This window comes from Sorex araneus, chromosome 1 (assembly GCF_027595985.1).
Source record: "Sorex araneus isolate mSorAra2 chromosome 1, mSorAra2.pri, whole genome shotgun sequence".
NCBI classification, from domain to species: Eukaryota; Metazoa; Chordata; class Mammalia; order Eulipotyphla; family Soricidae; genus Sorex; species Sorex araneus.
This window is the reverse complement of record NC_073302.1, coordinates 12,480,349-12,507,364: the sequence shown is the minus strand read 5'-3', so window position 1 is coordinate 12,507,364 and position 27,016 is coordinate 12,480,349. Positions and strand designations below refer to the sequence as shown.

The 27,016-nt window shown below is 39.5% G+C and overlaps 1 protein-coding gene across 1 annotated transcript in view; it reads right to left on the bottom strand.

Annotated features, from left to right (window-relative positions):
- The window catches only part of LOC129403471 (complement C5-like), a 46,925-nt gene extending 21,276 nt beyond the window's left edge, over window positions 1-25,649 (bottom strand). The window contains exons 1-12 of the mRNA XM_055132103.1: window positions 25,568-25,649; window positions 24,268-24,460; window positions 23,218-23,383; window positions 19,378-19,448; window positions 15,638-15,735; window positions 13,970-14,052; window positions 13,202-13,295; window positions 11,780-11,879; window positions 10,109-10,226; window positions 8,276-8,388; window positions 7,142-7,309; window positions 4,264-4,467 (exon numbers count right to left, since the gene is read on the bottom strand). Of these exons, the coding sequence (XP_054988078.1) occupies window positions 4,264-4,467; window positions 7,142-7,309; window positions 8,276-8,388; window positions 10,109-10,226; window positions 11,780-11,879; window positions 13,202-13,295; window positions 13,970-14,052; window positions 15,638-15,735; window positions 19,378-19,448; window positions 23,218-23,383; window positions 24,268-24,460; window positions 25,568-25,632 (1,473 nt within the window). The 5' untranslated portion in view covers window positions 25,633-25,649. The remainder of the gene's footprint in view (window positions 1-4,263; window positions 4,468-7,141; window positions 7,310-8,275; window positions 8,389-10,108; window positions 10,227-11,779; window positions 11,880-13,201; window positions 13,296-13,969; window positions 14,053-15,637; window positions 15,736-19,377; window positions 19,449-23,217; window positions 23,384-24,267; window positions 24,461-25,567) is intronic.
- Between the last annotated feature and the right edge of the window lie 1,367 nt (window positions 25,650-27,016).

Genomic DNA, 27,016 nt, shown 5'->3' with positions numbered 1-27,016 from the left:
AGATCCAACACCCATTTATGATGAAAACTCTCACCAAAATGAGCTTTGAAGGAACTTTCTTCAAGATAGTAGAAGCCATATACCACAAACCCATGGCAAGCATTATCCGCAATGGAGAAACACTCTAAGATCAGGGACAAGACAAGGATGCCCACTCTCATCACTTGTATTCAACATATTACTGGATGTACTTGCAATAGCAATTAGACAAGAAAAATACATTAAGGGCATCCAGAGAGGAAAGGAAGAAATCAAGCTCTCACTATTTGCAGATGATATGATTCTACACTTAGAGAATTCTAAAACCTCCACTAAGAAACTCCTAGAAACAATAGACTTTTATAGCAAAGTTGCAGGCTATAAAATCAACACCTAAAAATCCATGGCCTTCCTATACACAAATAGCAAAACAGAGGAAAGTGACAGAAAAAAAATCCCACTCACAATTATGCTTCAGAAAATCAAGTACCTCGGAATCAGCGTAACTAAAGGATCTCTACAAAGAAAACTATAAAACGCTACTCAATGAAATAAAAGAGGACATGAGTAAATGGAAACATATCCCTTGATCATGGATAGGGAGAATTAACATTGTCAAAATGGCAATACACCCCAAAGCATTATACAGATTCAATGTGATCCTTATAAGGATACCCATAACATTCTTCAAAGAAATGGATCAAGCAATTCTGAAATTTATATGGAACAACAAATGCCCATGGAGTGCTAAAACAATTCTTGGGGAAAGACGATGGGAGGCATCACCCACCCCAACCTTAAACTTTACTGCAAAGCGGTAATAAAACAGCATGGTACTGGAACAAAGGCAGAGCCGCAGATCAATGGAACAGGGTGGCATATCCCTACACACAACACCAAATGTATGATCATCTAATCTTTGATAAGGGGCAAGAAATGTTGAAGTGGAGCAAGGAAAGCCTCTTTAACAAATGGTGCTGGCACAACTGGACAACCACATGCAAAAGAATGGGCTTAGACCTCGACCTAACACCATGCACAAAAGTCAGATCAAAATGGATTAAAAACCTCAACAGCAGACCACAAACCATAAGGTACATTGAAGTCAAGGTCGGCAAAACCCTCCACAATATTGAAGCTAAAGTTATCTTCAAAGATAACACGCAACTGATCAATGAAGTGGAAACAGAGATCAACAAATGGGACTATCTTAAACTAAGAAGCTTCTGCACGGCAAAAGATACAGTGACCAGAATACAAAGGCAATCTACAGAATGGGAAAGGCTATTCACCCAATACCAATCTGGTAAGGGGTTGATATCAAGTGTATATAGGCACTGGTTGAACTCTGCAAGAAGAAAACATCCAACCCCATCAAAAAATGGGGCGATGAAGTGAACAGAAACTTTCTCAAGGAAGAAATGTGAATGGCCAAAAGGCATATGAAAAATTGCTCATCATCACTAATCATCAGGGAGTTGCAGACCGAAACAACTGTGAGATACCACCTCACACAACAGAGACCAGCTCACATCCAAAAGAACAAAAGCAACTGCTGTTGGTGTGGATGTGGGGAGAAAGGGACCCTTCTACACTGCTCGTGGGAATGCCGACTGGTTCAGCCCTTTAGGAAAACAATATGGTCACTTCTTAAAAAACTAGAAATTGAGCTCCCATTTGACCCAGCAATACCACTTTTGGGAATATATCTCAGAGAGGCAAAAAAAGTACAGTCGAAATGAAATCTGCACCTGTATGTTCATCGCAGCACTGTTTACAATAGCCAGAATTTGGGAAAAAAACGAATGCCCAAGAACAGATGACTGGTTAAAAAAACTTTGATACATTTACACAATGGAACTGTCAGAAAGGATGAAGTCATGAACATTGCATATAAGTGGATCAACATGGAAAGTATCATGCTAAGTGAAAGGAGTCAGAAAGAAATAGACACCGAAAAATTGCACTCATATGCTGAATATAAAACAACAGAATGGAAGACTAACACCCAAGAATAGTAGCAATAAGTACCAGGAGATTTGCTCCGTGGCTTGGAAGCCGGCCTCACAAGCTCGGGGAAAAGGCAGCTCAGAACTGAAGTGTGGTGGAGGATCCACCCGGGATATGACAGGTAGGTTGAAGGCAGATTATAGATTGAACACAATAGTCACCCAGTACCTCCATTGCAAACCAAAACACCCAAAAGGAGAGAGAGAACAAAAAGGAATTCCCTGTCACAGGGCGGGGTGGGGTATGGCGGCAAGATAGGGATGGCGGTGGGAGGGACCCTGGGGCCATCCTTGGAGGAGAATGGGCACTGGTGGAGGGATGGGTACTCGAGTAATGTATGATTGTAACACAAGCATGAAACTCTGTAACTGTACCCTCACGGTGACTCATTATAAAAAATAATAATAATAAAAAAGAAAGAAAGAAAATTATTTTCAAAAGAAAAAACAAACAAACAAAAAACTTCATCAACAACATTCATAGTAACGTGGATGGTACTAGATGATATCATGCTGAGTGAAGTCAGTCAGAAAGAAAAGGACAGATTTCTCTCATCTGTGGGTCTTAAAGACACATAGCAAGTAGCAACAAATGTCCAAAAGCAGCATAATGAGAGAATTGATCCACGCAGTTGGGGAGGGGAAGGGGTGACAGGGAGGGATGAAGGGGTATTGGGGAGGAGGATGCATATACTGGTGATGTGTGTGATATTGGAATTATGTGCATGAGAAACTATTAATATCACAGAAAACTATGAGCTTTCATTCAATAAAAAAATAATTTTAACCCCTTGACATCATGCCATAGGCTATCACTCCAAGAATTAGAATACGTTCCATGACATTGAAGCTAAAAGAATCTTTATGCCGAAACAGCACAGACCATGCAAGTGGAAGCAAACATAAACAAATGGGACTACATCAAACTAAGAAGCTTCTGCACTTCAAAAGAAACAGTGACCAAAATACAGAAAGAGCCCACAGAATGGGAAAGAATATTTACCCAATACCCATCTGATAATTAATATCCAGGATACACAAGATATTTGTAGAATTGTATAAGAAAAAAACTTCCAACCCCATCAAAAAATGGGGAGAAGAAATGAACAGAAGTTATCTCAAAAAAGAAATACACATGGTCAAAAGGCACATGAAAAAATGCTCCACATCGCTAGTCATCAGAGAGATGCAAATTACAACAACAATGAGATATCATCTCATACCACAGAGACAGTCACACATTCAAAAGAACAAAAGCAACCAGTGCTGGCTTGGATGTGGGGAAAAAGGGACGCTCCTTCACTATTGGTGGGAATGCCAACTGGTCCAGCCTTTCTGGAAAACAATATGGACAGTCCTTCAAAAACTAGAAATTGAGCTTCCATATGACCCCACAATACCACTTCTGGGAGTATATCCCGAGGATGCAAAAGAACACAGTAGAAATGACATCTGTACCTATATATTCATTGCAGCACTATTCACAATAGCCAAAATATGGAAACAACCCGATGCCCTAAAACAGAAGACTGGTTAAAGAAACTTTGGCACATCTATACAATGGAATACTATGTAGCTGTTAGAAGAGATGAAGTCATGAAATTTGCTTATAAATGGATAGACATGGACAGGATCATGCTAAGTGAAATGAGTCAGAAAGATAGGGATAGACATAGAGGGACTGCACTCATTTGTGGAGTGTAGGGTAACATCACATGAGACTGACACCCAAGGATGGTAGATACGAGGGCCAGGAAGATTGGCCCATAGCTGGAAGGCTGCTTCATGAGCAGAGGGGAGAAGGCAGATGGAATAGAGAAGGGATCACTAAGAAAATGATGGCTGGAGGAACCAGTTGGTATGGGAGATGCATGCTGAAAGTAGATAATGGACCAAACATGATGACCTCTCAGTGTCTGTGTTGCAAGATATAATGCCCAAAAGTAGAGAAAGAGCATGGGGAATATTGTCTACCTTAGAGGCAGGGGGAGGGTGGGAAAGGGGAGGATATACCCTGGATATTGGTGGTGGGGAATGTGCACTGGTGGAGGGATAGGTGTTTGATCATTGTGAGATTGTAACCCAAACATGAAAGCTTGTAACTATCTCACGGTGATTCAATAAAATTTAAAAAAATAGAAGACACTAAAGGAATCTCAAAGTGCACACACTCATTCACTAACAATGAGCACAGCCTTGTCTCAGGAAAGGAACTCTTTCAAATATTTTTTGCATAGTAGGTTTCTAGATATAAGTTAGATATTATCAACCTTACCAGGTAATTGTAGTGTGTAATACTGTCAACGTAAGGACTTTTAGGTGTGACGGTTATGCTCAGAGTTTTCCCCACAAACAAAGTCTTGTGACTATCTGGCCAGCTGAGTGAAAGGAAACTGTGACTGTGGGACGAGTAAGCCACCGCTTCATAGTCCTTGCTGGCTTGGTATTTGGCTGGAAGATCTGGGATAGCAGTTCTGACCTAAGGAAGATAAGAGACAAACATGTCAAGTGCTGACTCATAACTTGCATCGATAATGATCAATAAAAAAGATAAATATTGATTATTATTGAATATTGATCATTAGGGCTGGAGCAATAACAGCAGGTAGGACATTTGCCTTGCACGCGGCTGACCTGGGTTCAATTCCTCTGTCCCTCTCGGAGAGCCTGGCAAGCTACTGAGAACTTCCCGCCCATAGGGCAGAGCCTGGCAAGCTTCCCGTGGCGTATTCGATATGCCAAAAACAGTAACAACAAATCTCATTTGGAGACATTACTGGTGCCTGCTCGAGCTAATCGATAATCAATGGGATGACAGTGATACAGTGACAGTGAATATTGATCATTACTGATGATCAATATGAATGGGGCTGGTGTTTGCAATCCTCAATCCTTTTCTAGTCAGGTATGTAGCATGGGCATTCCATTCATTGTGAATAGAAGTGGAGGTGAATAACAGTCTCTCTTCTTGGGAGATACAGGAAGAAGGGAAATAAAGATAATCTGTTTAAGAGTAAAGTCATGGTGAATTCTTGTAAATATAAGTGCCATATTATACCCATCCTTTAACCCACACTTGTTTGGCCCATCTATGTTTTATTTGAAGCTGAAGAATTAGATGTTATTTTCTGAAGATATTATTGTGGAGGTAACTTGGAAACAGTGAAATACAATGGGGAAAATACTCTGAGAGAAAAGAGACATGTATTTTAACCCTTTTTTAGTTTTAGAAATATATATATCCATTCTGGCAACTAATATTTTCTTGTCCCTAGTTTGTCAGTGTGTATACTAATTGACAGACACAAAGGTGATGAGGATATATTTTTGAGAAATTTGAAGGCACTTGAAATTTCTATGATCTGAGTTAATGTTGATGCTCCTGGCCCTTGCGTCAAGGCTCAGTGAAAAAAATATAAGTTTTGTCTGCATGACACCTGTGTTAACTCCCTGGATTGAAAGGGCTGGTACTGACAGAGAAGGAAAAATAGACATCCCCCATAGGCCCCCAAAGTAAGGCACTAAGGACTCAAAGAATAGGGAGAGTTCAAGGAAGAGTTTCAAAGACCTTACAACAACAGAGAACAGGATATTTAGGAGCTGAAAACTACCTCAGATGGCTGAATTTGAGGTAGCATGGGCGGGCAATACGCAATGTCTATGGAGGGGATCTAGGACAGGGTCAGTTGAGATCAGAGGTGACTGAGAAAGAACACTCCAACTCTCTGGCCACATGTGAAGAGAGAAGTAGGATTAGCAGACCATTTGCTAAAACAAGGCACCCCGGAGGAGATCTAGACTAGAGGTGGAAGGAGGCGTGCAGTTTTATACAAACTGAGTCTTGTGGGAGCCAGAGTGTTAATACAGCATGTGGGTTGCTTGGCTGGAGTGCGACCAATCTGGGTTTACTTCCCAGCACCCCATTTGGTCCCTGAGCCCCACCAGGAATGATCTCTGTCCACAGATCTAGGACTAAGTACTGAGTACTGATGAGTGTGGTTGAAAAATTAAGAAAATAAGTCCTATACTTTTGAAAAAATATGAGAAAAAGTGGGGCCAGAGAGATTGTACAATGGTTGAGGTAGCTGCCTTCACTGGCTTAGCAGGGCTTATTTTCTGGCATTCCATATGGTCCCCTGAGTCAGTATGGAGTGATCCCTGAGCTCAGAGCCAGGAGTAAATTGCCAGGTATGGCCCCCCAAAAAGAAAAGATAGGAAAATATTAATCACTAGAAATGTCTTGATTGCATAGAATAACTATAATATTAGATTTGAGAATATTAAATCACAGAAATATTTCAACTAAAAATGTTTCATATAAGAAGAAAAGATAGGGCGAACACAACATGAGAATCACCCCAAAATATCCAATGAACAAGGGATTACTGATCAAAAGTGAAGGCTAGAAGAAAAGAGGAAAGAAGAAAAGTTTTAAAGTAAGGAACAAATAAAATTGTACTGAGAGTATAACAGGCTACACATGTGTCTATGCTTCATCCTGGTCCCCCAATGTCACTAAGGGAGACCCTGAAGAACCAGTAGGTGTGTTCCCAAAAAGACAAAAATAAATAACGAAGCTCAAAAGCAAGTGAAGTACAGAAGGGAATAATAAATTGTTTAAAGGGAAAAGGTCCCTTGGCCCACCAGTATTTGCCTTGCAGAAAACTAGAAAGAGAACTAAAAAAATTACTGTGAACTAGGAAAACACACAGATAACTCTGATGAGAACATTTCCAATACTGTAGCATGTGCATAATCCAGATTTCAATAATTTGAGGAGATGTGGGAGGGGGAAAAGAGAATGCAAAAAAAATTCTGATTTCACCTGTGAATTGAAGGAGAAGATGAAAATAGGAAATAATGGAGATGACTCTAATTCTTGTATTCTATTGGCAGTTTGGTTTAAATTTGTCACTTTAAATAGTACAATGTTTAGAAAAAGACACAAAAACTTAACTCCTAGATACAGAACTAATAGGATCATGCCCTTCATGGAATGTTCAGTATGTGAAATTGTACTCCTTGTGATGACGGGTCAAATGTTCCTGAGAAGTTCATGAGACATGCAATAAAACGTTCCCTTCTATCTAGCATTCTAATTACTGCACAGGCTTATGTACATTTGAAGTACAACACATCATAATTCTGCTCACATGAAAATCCAGTGTTGCCGCATCAGAGGGAATGTTTATGATAAATGAGGCTACTCCATCAGAATTTGTGGTACTTTGCATTGTTCCCAGATTCAGGGTTTTATCAAATATTCCTTCCAGTATTACTGCAACCCCTCCTGTAACGTGGCCAGGAGCATTCACCTGTACCTATTGGAACAAATCCATTTCAATAGCTAGTTAACACCATTAACTATAACAATATAGCAAATTGTATAATAGCTAGCACTGATTTTAATAGATTAATCTATATTTTATGATAGCAAATAACGTAATAGAAAATAACACACATCCTTTATATGGTCAAGACTCTTCTATTAAAAATTTCCCATTTTTTTGAACTATGATTTATAGGGGCCAGAGCGATAGCATAGCAGTTGGGCTTTCGCCTTTCACAGGGCCAACCCATGTTCGATTCCTCTGCCCCTCTCCGAGAGCCCGGCAAGCTACCAAGAGTATGGAGCCCGCACGGCGGAGCCTGGCAAACTATCCATGTGTATTGGATATGCCAAAAACAGTAACAATAAGTCTCTGGATGAGAGACGTTTCTGGTGCCCGCTACAACAAAATCGATGAGCAATGGGATGACAGGTATGATTTGTAGTAGTATTAGTAATAGTTTCCTGCACACATTTTCCCAATATCACCATCAATAAGAATGTCTGCTGCCCAAGAATGTTCCAGGAACCCCTACACCACCCCTCTATCTCCACCTCTGATTCATTTATTAGCAACTTTTTAAAAAATTCACTCTTTCACTACCAGGCACAAACTTGCTGAATTTAAGATAGTAATCAAATGCATTTCTACTATGCTTGTGTTTTAAGAATTTCAGATATATAAAATAAGTACATTCAGTTCAAAGTCTAGTGACTAAATTGTTAGATTAATGCTTGACATAGATTGGTAAAACTATTGCCAGACCAGTAACTAGACAAATGTTTGTTGTTATCACTTTTGCTCTCCTCTTTGCATTACAGACTTTATGATTGCCTTGTCTTACTCTTTGTCTCCTCAATCTCTACCTTGTAGTCCACAAAGGAGCAATAGCTCTCAGAGATTCTCTGCCCACCAAATACTCAATATGTACCATATTTGATTTTCTCGTCATCTCACCTTGATGGGAAATGGATTTCCAGGCTTCAGGAAAAGAGGAGTGGCAACCAAATCCAGACTGTAGGGTGAGATGCTGTATTTGATATCAGTTGTTTTGTATTCCATGAAATAACCTGGTAGAATAATATGCATTACTCTGAAAATATGGCACACACAACGTAACATCTTCATGTTCTTTGGTTCCCACTCTGTGCTTTTCTTCATTTGATTAAGAATATGTCATTCATTTATTCCCTGGTCATTTAATAAAGAATTACAAATCTATATTTGGATGATTTCTCTGCTCATCCCGAAAGAACCTGACTCCTCCCTGAGCCAATAAAGTTTGATTGTCAGGAGGTTGGCCAGACTTCCATTCATTAGTTGCAATAACTGTGTTCTTGTCTAGACCATTTGAATTATCAAATCATTTATCTCATTTTCTCATTGAATGATATAAATAGAAAATAGAAATAGTCTCATGTCCTGAAGTATACACTTTCCTGTGGGAAGATTCATGCATATATGTTCTCACAGCTTGTTATTATTTCCAAAGAGACAGTTAAAGCATTTCCGTGCAATGCTGAAGAGGGCAGCCTCAGTTTCCCCTTGCCAGTGAGAGAGAAAGTCACAGTTTTCTCTTGCCTCTCTCCATCCACCTAACACATGCTTCATCATCCCCAGGGTTCTGACTTAACATTCCAGGAATTACCTAGGACCATAAAATTCTGCCCTGGAGTTTAGGCTCATAGGGAACTCACAATGACTGAGGCAAATGGCAAGAAAGCTAATCCAGTAAAGTCTTTAATAAATAAGAAGCATAAATATCCCAATTTCCATCTAAAAGGGTCTACAGGAAGAACCTTTATCTTCCTGTAACTTTACCTGTAACTTTTTTGCATCCTCTGTAATATTTATCAATTGAATACCAAAAGAAATTCGATTGACCAGAGAGCCTTTAGAAGGGGTTATACAAAACTCCCTTTTAACTTAGTCCAATACGAAATTTTTCTCTACTTGGGGAACTCCTTTTCTTTTCTCTTCTCCAATCCAATAAAGTTTTCTACTTTCCAACTCTGAACATCTTTATTATTCAATATTTTCATTCTTGAAAATATTGAAGAACCCAGGAATAGCGAAGGAACACGGAAACCTGCCATCATGCTTCTGCCTTTCTGCCTCATCAGTGACAGCGTGGTTAAAATAATATCTTGTGATAGATAATTCATTAAAAATTAAGAGGGCATCCAAATGGCAGTGAAGTTTTCATAATTTTATTAATTTTTCTATAATTGTCTATAATTGTTGAAGTAAAATTTCCTGGTAGCACCATCACTTATTCTTTATGATAAAAGGTTACCTTTTTCAGGCATAATTTGGTGAGTCACTATTAGAGACAAAAACTTTTATTTTAAATTTAATTTTTTTTTATTTCATAAGGTAGTTCAAATATTAAGCACTCCATCTCCAAGGAGCTCATGGATAGTATTTTGATAGAGTACCTCTGCTTGCCAAATACTGAATCAATGTCAGTTACTGATTAAAATGTAAACTTTGAAATGTGAAAGAACTATAAGATGACCCCGGGGTCATATCATTGCCACTACCTATTATCAGAAATTGCACAAGTTTCTGCCAAAATTAATATGTATGAAGGAGAGTTAGCCTCAAGGCCAAGCGCATTCACGTCAAAACCAGAACTGTGATTTCTGGTGTGGGTTCCAATCAAGTTTGCAGAACCACAACGCAACCATACCTGTGACCTAGTTCAGGGCAAAAGAAACGAAGAGAAATAAAGGGCAAAACAAGGAAAAGGAATTAGAAATGAATTTACACAGCACTGTAAGAACTTACCTGCAATTATGTCCACAATAATATTAAGGTACTTGTTATTTAAATCTTCTGGACTTATATTTAATTTTTTAATTTCCTCTGTAGAATTAAAACTGATTTGTGCAGCACCATCAACCAGCTGTTTTTATTTTTTTTTAAAAAAAAGGACAAAAAGGGAGAGGCAATAATTTATAGAACTCTGAGAAACAAACTCACAGAGAAACAAGTTCTCCTTTCATAATCTGCAAATCCTTCACTTGAAAATAGCATTGTTTGGGGCAGGTATGGCATTTGCCTTGCACACGGCCCACTAGGGTTCAACTTTCCACATTCCATATGGTTCCCCAGCATCGCCAGCAGTCACTCCTGAATGCAGAGCCAGGAGTCACCCCTGAGCTTCTCAGAGTGTGGTCCCTGGTACCCCCCCAACCGCCTCTTCCCCCCACACCACCACCAAAAAAGAACATTGTAGTTATTATTGGATCATTCCACATAAACCTTAAGCTTCAGGTCATGTTCTTTCTTCCTAGGAAAAAAGATTTTGATGGGACTGGTAATGTCTGATGTCTAATCATGTTAAAAATTTGAGGCTGCTTTTGGAAAACAATATGGACGATTCTCAAAAAACTAGAGGTTGAGCTCCCATTTGACCCAGCAATACCACTGCTGGGAATATATCCCAGAGGAGCAAAAAAGTATAGTCAAAGTGACATCTGCACTTATATGTTCATCGCAGCACTGTTTACAATAGCCAGAATCTGGAAAAAACCCGAGTGTCCTAGAACAGATGACTGGTTGAAGAAACTTTGGTACATCTATACAATGGAATACTATGCAGCTGTTAGAAAAAATGAGGTCATGAAGTTTACATATAAGTGGATCAACATGGAAAGTATCATGCTAAGTGAAATGAGTCAGAAAGAGAGAGACAGACATAGAAAGATTGCACTCATCTGTGGAATATAGAATAATAGACTAGGAGTCTAATACCCAAGAATAGTAGAAATTAGTACTAGGAGGTTGACTCCATGGCTTGGAGGTTGATCTCTCATTCTGGCCAACTCAGAGAAGGGAGCACCAAGTAAAATGTGGTCAGAGGTCATGCGGGGGAGGAGTGACGCGTGCCGAATGTAGACTAGAGACTGAACACAATGGCCACTCAACACCTTTATTGCAAACCACAACACCTAATCAGAGAGAGAGAACTAAAGGGAATACCCTGCCATAGTGGCAGTTTGGGGTGGGGTGAGACGGGACTGGGGAAGGTGGGAGAGACCCTGGGTTTACTGGTGGTGGGGAATGGGCACTGGTGAAGGGATGGGTTATCGAACTCTGTATGGGGGAAACATGAGCACAAAAATGTATAAATCTGTAACTGTACCCTCACGTTGATTCACTAATTAAAAATAAAGTATTAAAAAATTTTAAAAAAATTTGAGGCTGTAATTGGGTACCACCATATCTGATGGATCCAAATTTAAAGTGCATAATATCAGGTCCACAAAATGATGAGGCTTATTTAGAAAGCAGTTTTTGGAAACTGAAGTCATATATATTTCCAAAGCCCAATGGCTTATTGGTTTGGCTTAGTTCTGTAAACCCTTAAAGAGGAAAGCCCACTTTTATTCTATACATTCTGGTTAGCTTGCCCCAATTCTCCATTTCTGTAAAGACTGATTTATCTCTTCTTACCTTTGTCGTTTGTAGTCCTGCAGGCAATGTTTTGTTTTCATCGTCATCTAAATCTTCTTTTATTTCAAAAAAGACAAAAACATCCCCCTCAGGAATATTCCTATTGTAATATTTGTTAAAAGAAAATATGGTTAACTTCCTTTTGGGTTTTGTTATTTTATGGGGCATTTGGGTCCTTGGGGAGCAATCACCAGCAATTTTCAGGGCTATTTCCTGGCTTATGTGTAAGGACCACACACAGTGCCTGGGAATCAAAGAGAAGCCAGCTCCGTGCAAAGCAAGTGCCATAATGCCTTTATTTCCAGCCCTTAATGCCTTTTTTAAAAAGCAATTTTTAAATTAAAATCTAATGTAACCGCTAGAAATTTGCTTCTCTCTTGAAACAGAGTTGATGTTCACTAATGTATTTCATTCAGAGTCCACCAGTGCTGAAGGAGCAGTTTCTATTATTGTTGACAAATGAGGAACTTGAGTCTCATGATGACAGAAAGAACTTATTCCACTTCCATATATTTTAAGTTCATAATAAGTTAGCACAGAACTATGTTTCGACCCATGTGTCTGTATAAAGAGCCATTAAACTTCTGTTGCCCGTTTAATAAAAGAATTAATATCACATTGATCCCAAGGGTACTGGAGGTAAATTGTTTGTACATTAGCTGTGTATTCCAAAAACGAATACAAAGCCTGCAAGTCTCTCACAGCCTGCGTTTGGTGGTCTCAGGCCGCTTCCCCCACCTTGGAAGACCAATGGCAATGGGTGGACAAAGGAAGAACCGAGGGTCAGGCTGGTTGGTATCAATTGATATTAATATCAATTAATCAATGATATAAATATCATTAATATTAACTACCACAAATAAAAAGAACTATATTTTTTAGCATCACATTTCATTACCTGAGTAATTGGAGTCACCTAGTCAGTGTGATATTCAAAGTTTTTGATTATTTATTACAAAGTTATAAAACACCTCCAACTACCAGATCAACAAATATACTTCTGAGAGTTATTGAACTCACCTGCAGTAACCATGGCAGTTATTTTGGGTTGGAGCGATAGCACAAAGGGTAGGGCATTTGCCTTGCACGTGGCAATCCTGGGTTTGATTCCTCTGTCGTTCTCGGAGAGTTTGGCAAGCTATCGAGAGTATCCCGCCCACATGGCAAATCCTGGCAAGCTACCCATGGCGTATTTGATATGTCAAAAACAGTAAAAAGTCTCACAATTGAGACGTTCCTGGTGCTCACTCGAGCAAATCCATGAACAATGGAACGACAGTGCTACAGTGCTATCATTTTAAATTTTGAATCAGTCTTTTTCAACACAAAACCCGCTGGAAATCATTATATTTGACTCACTCCCAAAGTTAAATACTTTTGCATACAAAGGCTTGATGAATCAGAAAATGAAAATTTTCTTACCTAGATTTTATATTAATCTTGAAGTCCTCTAGGTTTTTATGGCTGATAACATTGTTTTCTGGTTCTATTAAGACATCATCTAGTTCTTCTAAAACTAAATATGAGCAAGAAATAATACATTTGTTATTATAACTGCTATTCAAGTAGAAATTTTTTGCTTCAAGGGGATGATAAATATCAATAACATTAATGTCCTTCCCCTGGTCATGCCCACTGTTCACACACAGGGAGCCTCTTTATCACCTCACAGAGACGAACCTCATCTTTCCTCTAGCAATGCTATCTTCACTGAAGCGCATGTGCTAGTATCAAAAGTCTGATAAAACCAAGATTCAGTTTTGCTTATTGTGTAAAGGTCTTTTCCTATGACTTTTATAGAGGGTTTGATGATCTCCCAGGTATTCATGAAATTGAAAAGAAGTTGATTCATTAGTATCCATGGTGTTTAGCGATTCTCTTTCACTCTATCCAAGATCCGAACATCGATCTCAAACTCTCACCATGGCAAGACATGATTATTTGGAGAACATAAATTAATTTTTAAATGAGAACTAAACCAAGGGAGTGAGGGCAAATTTGGTACCAAGGTGAGCAGAGCAGGTGGTAAAAGGCAAAGCAAGTATATCTTCAGGCTGCTTCTCTCTAGAGACAAGCAGAGCAAGAGGCTTATGATTTGACTGGAGTCCAAGACACTTAATAAGTAACTCCAAATATCGACTTCAATTATGTCAGGGGGTATTCTGCTGCATGTCTTTTTTGAGACATTACCATTCATCTTAATCTCAAATTGCGTAGTCCCTGTTGTTGTGAAGTCCTCTCTGTGCTTAGCATAAATTGTCCATAAACCAAGCCTGTGAAAACACAACATTCAAAAAATGTAGGTCCCATCAAATCATATCTCTAATTCACCCATTGATTATATCTACTCTTCAAATGGGCTCTTAGTAAGGATAAAGCACTGTGCTCATTGCTTTGTGTGTTAACTCATTGAATCCTCACATAAATAGTCAAGAATATATTACATTATTGGGTTGGGTAACCAAATTACTTTATTCGAGAGAGCAGATGCCGTTGGGCTACACTAGCACACAACAGGGACAAATGGAGACATTACTGGCGCCCACTCGAACAAATCAATAAACAAAGGTTTGACAAGTGATATAAGTGATATGAGTGATTATGCTATTATCTCAATTTTATCATCAGAAAAATCTCTCCCAGAGATATTAATTACCTTGCCCAGGAACAAAAATATAGACTTGGACTTTTATTGATCATTCTGACTCTTAAAATCCTTGGCCAAAATTCTGTGCTAGTGGGACAATGACCACAGTGGAAAACCTAATATACTATGTCTCAGTATTTTAAAATTATAGATAAAAACATGCATTTTAAGAAGAGTTGTATGCATACTGTAATTTCTTCATTGCTATACATTGTCTGGTATGCTATAGTATATATTTAGCTGGAAAATATTTAAATTTAAAGGCAATGATCAACCAACCACTTCTGAAGTTCTATCATATTGCTATACAACATAGAATATACTATAGGACAGAAATATGGATTATGTGTTTAGGACCATTTGATAAGATGAAGCTTGAATTGATCAAATGCAGTTTTGAAGACTTGACAACTCAAGGCTAGTTTGAATTTTTTTCAGTGTCAGGAATGAGATATGAGACTTCACACGTGCAAAGCATTGACTGTACCCATGAGCCTCATCTCCAGCCCCCAAAATAATTTTAGAGGGATCGTATGGATAAAGGAAAGAGCAAAGGATCATCTAGTCATCAGGTGGATCTGGGTTCCCATTTCAGCTAACTTTTTTAGAGCTACATGGCCTGAAGAGGCCTATAAATTTCTCTAATACTTAATATTCTTAACTAGAATAGAGAAAAATTAAGGAACTGAGTTCTTGGGACACAAAAATTCATAAATGCTCATTTTCTCTATATGTGGAAGTGTTAGCGTTTCAAAACACTATGCAATATGAAATTATCCATGATATCTCAGAATGTCCTCGGAATTATTGTCTGAAGTAATTTGAATGTTTTTGCAGACTCTGAATCACATACTTAGTCCATTTGCAACATTTTTCTATTCTATGAAACTCTTAGAAACTTGGGGGCAGTGTCTGTCTCACAGTGTCCCGGGCCTGTCTTTTTCTCTGAATCAGACAGAGCAGACTGGCTTGGTGCTGGTGCTGGCCATGTTGTCAGGCCCTGTCCTTGCTGCAGAGAAGCCCATGCCGATGTCCCTATAGGAAGAGGAGAAAGGACACTCACTGGCTCTGAGAAATAGTAGGAAACAAACTTTCTTTACATCAGTTATTTTTTTGTCTTAAATAAATGTCTCCAGAAACCCATGCCATAACTCCAGGTACATCAACTGCTTATAGACAAAAGAACTTCAACAACAAATATGTTTAAATACTTATTTAAAGCACGTAATGGAATGTCGAAATCAGGGAAAGTTACAATTCCAGGATTTGTAGTATTTCCTACCATGTCAGTTTCTTTCCCTTTTGGGTCCTACAAGTAAGAAGAAAAATGTGAGTTTTACTTTTTCAGACAACCTATAAAACATGGCAATTAAAAAGGTTTATATTTAGAACAATCATAAACAGAATGATGAATATTCAAGTGTGTTAAAGTCCTTACTTTCCTTCTCCCCACGGGAGACTTCTAGGATAATTTTCAGGAAAAGTCTCCATGCTATGCTCAAAAGGTTTTCTTGATTTCCTGTCATATTCAAGATCAACTCACAATCACAAATCACGAAATCCCGTTAATCACTGATTTCTCGGGCAGGCTCAGTAACCTCTCATTTCGTCCTTTCCCTGAGATCTTAGAAGTCTATCTCGACTCGGCCCTCCTAAGGATGTTGCACTGGGGGCTCTTCAGGGTCAGGGGTATGAGATCCAGCTTGTTACAGGATTTTGCATGTGAATACACCATGGGAAGCTTGCAAGGCTGTCCCATGTGGGCAGGAAACTCTCAGAAGATTGCCAGTTTCTCCCAGAGGGAGAAGTAGGATTCTGAGAGCTTGCTTTTAAGTCTCTCTCTGGATGTTGGCCGTTGATGGGATTACACACACCTGGGTTCCTCTGCCAGTACCTTCATGCATGAGGCCTGTCCGAATGTGTGGAGAGCGGCCTCCAGCATGGCTGTAGCTAGGTTTCAGTGGTCTTCGGCCACCAGGAGCTCTGCTCGGGGTGAGGAGGGAAGCTGGAGCCCATCCCCTCCGAAGGGTCCCGGGGAAGACAGCCAGCCGTGCGGGCAAGAGACACACAATACATCAGGAAATGTCATAGCAATGTCCTCTGACCTCTTCAATATCTCCTCTCCATGGAGACTCCTAACAAGGATCCACAAGGCTGTGTGGAGCCATTTACCTTCCCATCAAAACTACCTGAACCCAAACCTGTCTGTCCCAGACAGTATCTCTTGATGCAAAGTAACATATCAATGCTTCCACTCTATCATTCTGGAGTGTTTCTGAGACATTCCTCTGTGATCAAGACATTATTTGGTCCAGCCCTACACCTTGATTTTCATGTCTCCAAACCTCTGATTCTTCTCAGATGCCAAGACATAGTCCAGCTTCTACCTGTCAATCTTCCCAGTGGTATTCTAAAAGACCAATATCAGAACCTGCCTTCATTCTTCAGCACATTCTTCCAGAATAATTAGTAGCTATCTTTTCTTAGATCTGTTCTTCAATTGGTCCTGTATTTTCTTTGCCTGGTTTACTGTATTAAACTGAAAAATCAGTTATTATCTATATGATCATGGTGGTGACTAAAGTTTTCTAAACTTCCACTATCTCATGTAAATGGAGAGGTGAAAATCACTGTAAGGTTGTCATGACAATGCATGTCATGGTCCTCTTACATAACACACACACTTGTTTTACCTGCCGATGCTTCACAGCTACAAGAGGACACACATTTAACAGAATTGCATAAAGAGTCTTCCACCTTATTCCACTTCTGAGATACCTTTATTCCCAGAAGTGGAATTACTGTGTCAAATGAGAACTCAATATCTAGTTTCAGGAGGAATGTCCATATTGCTTTCCAAAACGGTTAGACCAGTCTGCATTCTCACCATCAATGAATGAGAGTCCCTTCCTCCACATCCATGCCAGCACTGGTTTATCTTGTTCTTTTTGATGTGTCCCAGTCTCTGTGACATGAGTTGATATCTCATTGTTGTTTTGATTTGCATCTCCCTGTAGATAAAATGTAGAGCATTTTATCGTGTGCCTTTTGACCATTTGTATTTCTTCTTTGAGGTAGTTTTTGTTCATTTCTTCTCACCACTTTTTGATGGGGTGGGATGCTTTTTTTCTTGTGAAGTTCTACCAGTGCTTGATATATCTTGGATATCCACTCCTATTTGATGGTTATTGGCTGAGTAATGTTTCCGATTCAGAGGTCTGTCTCTGTATCTTGGTCACCATTTCTTTTGAGATGCAAAAGCTTCTTAGTTTAATGGAGTCCCATTTGTTTATCTTTGCTTTCACTTGCGTGGTAGGTGCTGTTTCACCTTTGAAGATGCCTTTAGCTTCAGTGTCAAGGAGGGTTCTGCCTACATTTTCCTCCATGGAGCTTGTGGACTCAGGTCTGATATTTAGATACAACTGAAATTCAACCATGAACAGCTTTGGAATCATGTACCTCACAATGATTAATAAAAATAAATATATTTTTTAAAAAAGGTTGCCAATTGGATAAGATAATACTAAAATTGGGGGCATTGAGGAGTGATCCCAGAGCACAGATCCAGGAATAAGCCCTGAGCACAGCCAAGTATGGACCCCAAACCAAAATAAATGCATAAACATTTAAATTGCTACCTTGTACACATAATTGATGTACTATTGTAGCTTTGAAATAAGTTTTGTCACATTTGACCAGAGATTAAAGAATGAAAACTCTTTATTAATATGATAAAAATCATCCAAGTGAAATTTTTATTTAAAATTTAAAAAGATTAAATATTCAGTCACGTTAATTACAATGTTACTTGTGATTGCATTTCAGGCATTTTATATTCCAACACCAATCCCACCCCCAGTGCCGACTTCCCTCTGCCAATGTCCCCAAGTTCCCACCAGCCTGCCTCCTTGACAGGCACTGTTTTGCTTGTTCATTTGTTCAGGCTTTACCCAGTGCTGCTCAGCATGTACTCTTGTGTCTGTGCTCAGGATCATTCCTGGAAGCCTGAGGAACTCTATGTGGTGCTGGGGATCGAACCCAGGTGGCTTCACACAAGGAGAATGCCCTATCCACTGTACTATTGTTCCAGACAGGCACTTTTTTACTTTGGTTGTTGTAGTCCCAATCTCATACTTGCAGTATGTTTGGCTCTGTAGCATATATGTGTTAATGCATACATATATGCGGAAAATATGATTCGGCTTATCATAAATTATTTTTGTATTTAAGCCAGGTATAGCACAGCAGGTAGGGCGTTTGCCTTGCATGCAGCCGACCCGGGTTTGATTGTTCCATCCCTCTCACAATGTAGACGTTACTGGTGTCTGCTCGAGCAAATTGATGAAAAAAGGGAGGACTGTGCTAAAGTGCTACATCAAGGTTAAATTTTGATTTTAACCACAGGCAGTTCATTGCAACTTGGATGAAATTAGGGTTTCTTGATCAGGGAAGTAAGTCAGAAGGAGCAGAACAAATACTGAATAATACCTCTTTTGAGGTATATAAAGAAACAAGACAGGGGAACCTCAAGTATCAGATGATAATAGACCCTTATTCCTGATGACAGATCAAAGAATGTCAAATAAGTGGGGAGACATACTAGGGAGAGATAGATAAAATGGACATAATGACTCTGGTGGTGATTAGGTAAGGTACTTTTCCATTAAAACCATTAGTGTTGACACTGTTGCGATATTTTTTTAAAGTTTGCCAATAGTATAATGTGGCAGGCTGGGAGGGAGTGTGTGTGTGTGTGTGTGTATGTGTGTATATGTGTGTTGGGGTGAGGGGTAGTGTGGATCTTGAAACCTTGGTGGAAGGATACTGTTACTGTGGCTATAGACTTGTAACGTTTGTATTTCTAAACCTAAGTTATTAACAGTATTATATATCACGGGGCCCAAATAAAATCTCAAAAGAAGAAAAAATTTAAAATTAATGCCATACTCACTATAAAAGTTAAGATAACTTCTCTTTGAGCTGGTTTTAGGTCTTCATCAAATGTATAAGCTCTAACTTTTACTGTAAAAGAAAAGTCATAATAAAAAACTTAAATGCATTTTTAAAAAGTTTTTAAAACATTTTGAAAAAAGAAATTGACATCATCCTAAAGTTGTTTTCTATTTTATACTGATATGCTTCTCATATTTTGCTTTTATAATTTATAACTTAACCTTGGTTCATCAATTCTTAACTATTCTATATGGTATAAGTTGAGAATTAACTACATTGATGGGGGGCAGGGAGAACACAAAAATAAGTCATTGTCCTGATTTATCCATTGATCAACCATCTTTCACCCAACACCATCCCCCAGATTAAAATTTACTCTTAAACCTTAAAAGTCTCCAATAAAATAAGTATTCACTGTATTCCTCTTATCCCGTTGCTCATCGATTTGCTCAAGTGGGCACCATAACGTCTCCATTGTGAGACTTGTTGTTACTGTTTTTGGCATATCGAATACGCCACGGAGAGTTTGCCAGGCTCTGCCATGCTGGCAGGGTACTCTCGGTAGCTTGCCGGGCTCTGTGAAAGGGACGGAGGAATCAAACCCGGGTCGGCCATGTGCAAGGCAAGCGCCCTACCTGCTGTGCTATTGCTCCAGCATTAAAAACAATAAACAAAGCAAAATAACAGATTGGAAAATCAACACACAAAATGCGTAGCATTGTATATGCAAATAAAGTACTTGAAGAGAAACAAACAACAACAAAAGCAGTTCAATGGTGGTGAAGAATCAAGAACCTAAAGTCAATTTACAAAAAAAGTGACACCTATGATACTGATGAGAGGCATTTGAGGCCACTGAACATGGCCAGAGTAACCTGCATGGCAGTGTCCAAGCACCCACATCCCTGGACACTAGCACTGTACCACTCGCCTGACTGAGTATCACAGGGAATAGTCCCAGCACCCCTGAGCACTGCTTGGGAGCCCCGACCCCTGAAGAAGATACAAGACTTATACATAAACAGCTTTAGACACATTTAAAAGACATAGCCCAGAACAGACGGAAAAGGAAGAGAAATCCCACACTTATGTATTGGAAACAATGAACAAAATTAAAACGACCATTCTTCACAAAGCAATACACAAAGTCTGTGCAATCCCTATCAAAATGGAGGATATGGTGTGAGAGGAAACTTCAAGCACTGTTGGTGGGAATGTTGTGATCAGGTTGTTTCTATGAAAAACAGTTTAGAGACTTCTCATGAAGTTAAAAAGAAAACTCTCATATAACCCAGTGATTCCACTCCTTGGCTTCTATCCCAAGAACACATAAACGTTATATGCATACTTTTGTCCAAAGCAGCAATATTTAAGATAGCTGAGATTTAGAAAGAACCCAAATATCCAGCAACAGTCAATGATTTAAAATGTGGTAGCAGAAAACTATTCAGCTATAAGAAAAGATTCTATCATGAAATTTTCTGCTATGTGCATGGACCTAGAAAGTATCCTACTGAACAAAGTCCGAGGGAACAGGGCAGAGACAGAATAATCTCTCTCATGTGTGGAATATAAGGAAGGACAGTAGGAGTATAGCAAGTATCCAGGGAGTAACAGAAACTCAGAACTGGTCTTCCTGAGGAATTGGGTGAGTAAGGTGGGGAAGGGAGAATGCATGGACAACAGAGGAGGGAGCAGACACTCGGGCATAGGGGTGGTGTTTATACACAATCATCTTCATTAAGAATATTGTAAACCCAACAGTGAATGGCACACATCCAAAAGAACAAAAGCAACCGCTGTTGGAGAGGACGTGGGGAGAAAGGGACCCTTCTACACTGCCTGTGGGAATGCCGACTGGTCCAGCCCCTTTGGAAAACAATATGGACACTTCTCAAAAAATTAGAAATTGAGCTTCCATTTGATGAGCAATACCACTCATGGGAATATATCCTGGGGAGGCAAAAAAGTATAGTCGAAATGACATCTTGAACTTATATGTTCATCGCGGCACTGTTTACAATAGCCAGAATCTGGAAAAAAACCTGATTGCCCAAGAACAGATGACTGGTTAAAGAAAATTAGGTGTATCTATACAATGGAATACTATGCAGCTGTTAGAAAAAATGAAGTCATGAACTTTGCATATAAGTGGATCAACATGGAAAGTATCATGCTAAGTGAAATGAGCCAGAAAGAGAGGGACAGACATAGAAAGATTGCACTCATCTGTGGAGTATAAAATGGCAGAGTAGGAGACTAATACCCAAGAATAGTAGTATATAATACCAGGAGGTTGGCTCCATGGCTTGGAAGCTAGCCTCACATTCTGGGGGAAAGTCATCCCAGATAGAGAAGGGAACACCAAGTAAAATGTGATCTGAAATCCTGAAAAGGGAGTGAGATGCACGCTGAAAGTGACTAGAGACTGTACATTATGGCCACGCAATACCCCTATTGCAAACCACAACACCCAAAAGGAGAGAGAGAGAACAAATTGGAATGCTCTGTCACAGAGGCAGGGTGGGGGGGGATAGGATAGGGGGGTGGGAGGGATACTGGGTTCATTGGTGGTGGAGAATGGACACTGGTGGAGGGATGGGCTCTCAAACATTGCATGAGGGTAAAACAAGCATGAAAATGTGTGAATCTGTAACTGTACCCTCACTGTGACTCACTAATTAAAAAATCAATAAATTATAAAAAAATATTGTAAGCCCCCATGCCAAAAATAAAATTTCGGAAAAAATTTTGTGGTTTCTCTATAGCACCACATTATCTGTAATCTCCTGGCACAATGAGGAATAATCCCGGAGCACAGAGCCAGGAGTAAGGCCTGAGCACTGCTGAGTGTGGCTCAAACAACAGCAACAAGTTGTGGCATTTTCCTGCAATGAAGGGCGGGAGCGATAGCCTAGGGGCTAAGGCGTTTGCCTTGCCTTGCACGCAGCCAACCTGGGTTCGATTCCTCCATCCCTCTCTGAGAGCCCAGCAAGCCACAAATAGTATCTCGCCCACACAGGAGAGTCTGGCAAGCTACCCGTGGCATATTCGATATGCCAACAACAGTAACAAGTCTCACAATAGAGATGTGACTGGTGCCCGCTCGAACAATTTGATGAGCAACGGGATCGTAGTGATACACTGAAATTCTCTCTGTAGCACTGTCACACTGTTGTCCCATTGTTCTTCGATTTGTTTGAGTGGTCACCAGTAATGTCTCTATTGTGAGACTTCTTGTAACTGTTGTTGGCATATCGAATACACCATGAGTAGCTTGCCAGGAATGGCCATGAGGGCTGGATACTCTCAGTAGCTTGTTGGGTTCTCCAAAAGGGACAGAGGAATGAAACCCTGGTCGGCCACGTGCAAGGCAAACACCCTAGCTGCTGTGCTATCGCTCCAATCCTTAAATTCTCTCAACTATAATAAAACATGATATCTTTCTTTATTTACAGCACAAAAGGAAGTAGTCTCATATTCAATAAGTCACAGGGAGGACAATGATAAATGATTTCATTTACATTATTTTGTAAGGAAGAGAAGCAATGGAATAGACAGTACATACTAATTACAAACTCTTAAGTTGAACTACGGAACTGAAATTACCAATCAGTTGTGAGGAAAGGCTTGGATGGAAGGAAGAAATGGTCCAGAAGTCACATCAGGACACTGGTGGTGGTGGCACGGTGGGGGAGGGGTGCGGGGGGAGAGGTCATGTCTTTGGCACTTTGGTGCTGGTAGAGGTGCAATAACTCTGCCACCAAAATCATAGATATTTGCACTTATTATAATTATATTACCCCAAGTATAACTTTTTAAAAATCCCACCTCATACCTGATGTTTCATCTGAAGAGTAAATAGATTTATCTGTCTCAATAAAGATGAATCCATTGTCATAACGTAGTGGAATTTTTTTTGTTTTTGAAAAATGAGCACACATAACTTCTAAGAACACATACGAAATTGCATTTGGTTCTCCAGGCAAATCTTTTCGTTTTATCTGTTAAAATATCAATATTTTAATGCTAATTGTACAAATATAATGTATGTGGGGCTGGAGTGATAGCACAGCGGGTAAGGCATTTGCCTTGCACGCGGCCGACCCGGGTTCAAATCCCAGCATCCCATATGGTCCCCTGAGCACCGCCAGGGGTAATTCCTGAGTGCATGAGCCAGGAATGACCCCTGTGCATTGCCGGGTGTGACCCAAAAAGAAAAAAAAAAAAACAAATATAATGTATGTGGCCCTTTTCAGACATACTGATATGGTCAGAAATCTATACTAATAGGTTCATGGATATTTGTTTCATATTCCTTGAAAATATGCTTCACATATTTGTCTGAGAAAAAATTTGCTTGCTTTGATATATTTTTTAGCAAAATAATTATTTTCCAGAATCAAGTATGTTTCCTAAAATATTAGTATAATTTAGTAAAATATAGGTACAGTAAGGAATGTTCTCCATTCTATAAATATTTTGGAACAAGAGATACATCAATCTATATATCTCTCCAGATGTATTTTCCTTCTAATATTAGATAAAATTTCATTATATAAAAAGTCTTTCCCTTAAATTTATCATGTAACTTTCAGACACTTTCAAAATTGGTATTGTTTTCAAGTCGCCAAACCTTTTCTCATCAATAATTTTTATCTGACACATTCCAACTTGTGTATATTTACATGAACCACAAATCAAAAGCAAATTCTCTAGCATTTTATTCTGACCAGAATATATAAACATGGGATTTTTCAACTCACCAACGATTACACACACTTTTGTACTGTGTATCATATCTTTATCTATATGTACAACAGATGAGTGCTTTGGTGATGCATGTGCTTTACATGAGAAATTAGACATGATGAGAAAATATACATACGATTAAGCTTGCAGAGCCTTGAAACTTATTTTCTGGAGATAAATTAACTTGCCCACGGGAATATATGGAATTTTTGTCAGGATAACTTTTAATAGCAACAGACACAGAAAACGGTTCTGTATATCCATGAGCTTGAATCACTACTTTCTCAGAGGCACCAACACAGAAAGCTTTAGGTGCGAAGACAACATACCTGTTGAAAGAGCTAAATTATAGACCTTTTTTTTTGAGTCTCCAAACTTCCATTCTTTTTTTAATTAGTTTTAAATTTTTTATTACTGAATCACCATGGCGTACAGTTACAGATTTACAAACTTTCATGCTTGTGTTTCAGTCATACATTGATCGAATACTTATCCCTCTACCAGTGCCCATTCTCCATCAACAATGTTCCAGTATCCCTCCCACCACCCTCACCCCTTATCCCCCACCCTAGTCTGCCTCTGTGGCAGGGAATTCCCTTTTGTCTTCTCTTTCCTTTGGGGTGTTGCAGTTTGCACTAGAGGCATCGAGTGGCCATTGTGTTTGATCTATAGTGTGCCTTCGGTTCACATATATAGATATATTCTTTTAATAAAACATAATATTCATTTTTTTACCTAAGAAAAGCAAGACACATAATCAATGGTTCATGTACTTAGCAGTAAATATTTTATTTCTCAAAATGTAACTTTTCTATGCCAAAATTAGCAGACTCCAGAGAGTATCCTAAGATGATTTTTTATGGAAGCAGATAAAAGGCAGTTGGCTCTCTATCTCCAGGAAAATGTTCAATAGAGTCCCCTAAAGATGCTGCAGATAGGGATTATGATATGGGTGGCTCATGAGCATGAGTTCATAAGGATCCAGAGATGCCCCCGGACCTTGCACCAGGACGATTTCACCTGGGTGCCTCAGATTGAACAGGCATTGACCCTCCACCTGTCCCCTTTGGGTTCTGGCAGCCACAAATTTCCAGAACCCAATGAAAACACCCGGTACGTGGGACCAGTGACTTCTAACTCCAGGTCTCAAGGGACCGGGAACAGGCCACTCCTTCCCATCTCCATGAAACATTTGAAATCAAAATACTAATCAGCAAGTTATGCCTCTTGAATACCTGGATACCATCTTACATTAGGACACAAATCATGCCAGGCCAGTAACAGCATTGATGAATAGATAAAAGTGGACATTTTCATAAGTAGGAGGTTAATTTTTAGAAGTAGGAAGTTAAAATTTTAGGGCATGAACTAAATTTTGCTTCCTATATAACTACTACACAAACATTTGCAAATAAAATATGAAATCCTTCACTTACGTTTGCTCCTGTCCCCAACTTCTTCCCAAGTAGAAAAATATACATATTATGCTTAAGATATCCATGGCTGGAATAGTATCAAATTGTGCTTGCAGGGTATGTCTTTTAGTGAGCTCTATTTAAAAGGTGTATTTAAATGAGTGTTCAGGTTAATAATTAATGTCTGAGAGTTTGTTTACTTAAGTAAGAAACCCAATCATTTACGGGATAACCTCTTAGTGTCTCAGCAATTTTGGAATCTGAATCGAGTGCTGTTTGCTCATCTGTTTGTTTGTGATGAGTCTGTTTGACTATGATGAATCAAACAGAAAAGACACCCAAACAAAAGTTTCTTAGAAAATGTTTCAAAACTGGACACAGGCACAAAGTTCTTCAAGGCTGCCTTAGCTTCCACAATTTCGGGGAGTAGACTATGAAGCTAATGGCCGAACTATTGCCTTTACTGGTTCCAGTGCATGGATCCCACAGATGTAGGGGCTGATGGCTAGTTTCCTTATTGCTTTGTTTTTCTCATTAAGTCACCTTGGCCGCTGGAAACAGCCCACAGAAGCCTGGGAAGTCTTGTCTTCACACTATAATTTGACCTCAGTGAACTGTTAACCTACTCTGGGAGACATAACAGTTAGGTTCCAAATCTCAAGGTAGAAAAACCTTGCGCCATAATTCAATCAACTGAGCCTCCTCAACAGAGCTGTATGAAGTAAGAACCTGATTTGTTTGTTTATTTGTTTGTTTTTACCTTCCTTTCTGCCCTTCCTGCTTTCTATACTACTTCTGTTGAGTTGAAAGAAACTATATTGGGTTTAATGGTTAGCTACTCACTTTTGACTTTTGTAACCTCTCTTTGTTCTGCTTCTGTAACCATGCTTACGCCCTTGAGCTGTACATAACAATGCACTGTACCGAAGTCCTGTCACATACATCCTGCCATATGTATGCCAGTCGGCTGATGATCACATACGAGCCTAAAAGATAAGGGAACATCTGACCCGCTCACCGAAGGAGTTACTGAGAACGCAGAGCCTAGATAGTGACTCCGGTCCCACGGCTCCGCAGATAGTGACTCTGGACACAGTTACGTGACTGGCCCTGAGCGCAGATAATGGTTCCGGACACACGGAACCGGAGATAGTGACTCCGGACGAGACTACGTGTCTACGTGACTGGCCCAGAGGACTCAAACCCTATAAAAAACTGCCCTAACTAAAGCAGGCTGCTGCATCCACCTGAGGTGCAGCCCCAGCATGTTGGTCTGAATAAAGATTTTCTCTTGCAAGAGTCTTCTCGACTATTCCGTCCCTCTCTCTTGCGGCTCGGGTCCCAACACTTCCAAATCTCTCATGAAAGACGTGTCACTAAAACTGCTTGTAAGAGACTGTCTTAGGTTTTTCTCTTGGAGACAACCACATGTAAGAATCAAGGGAGAAGATTGTCAACCAGGACCGCCTG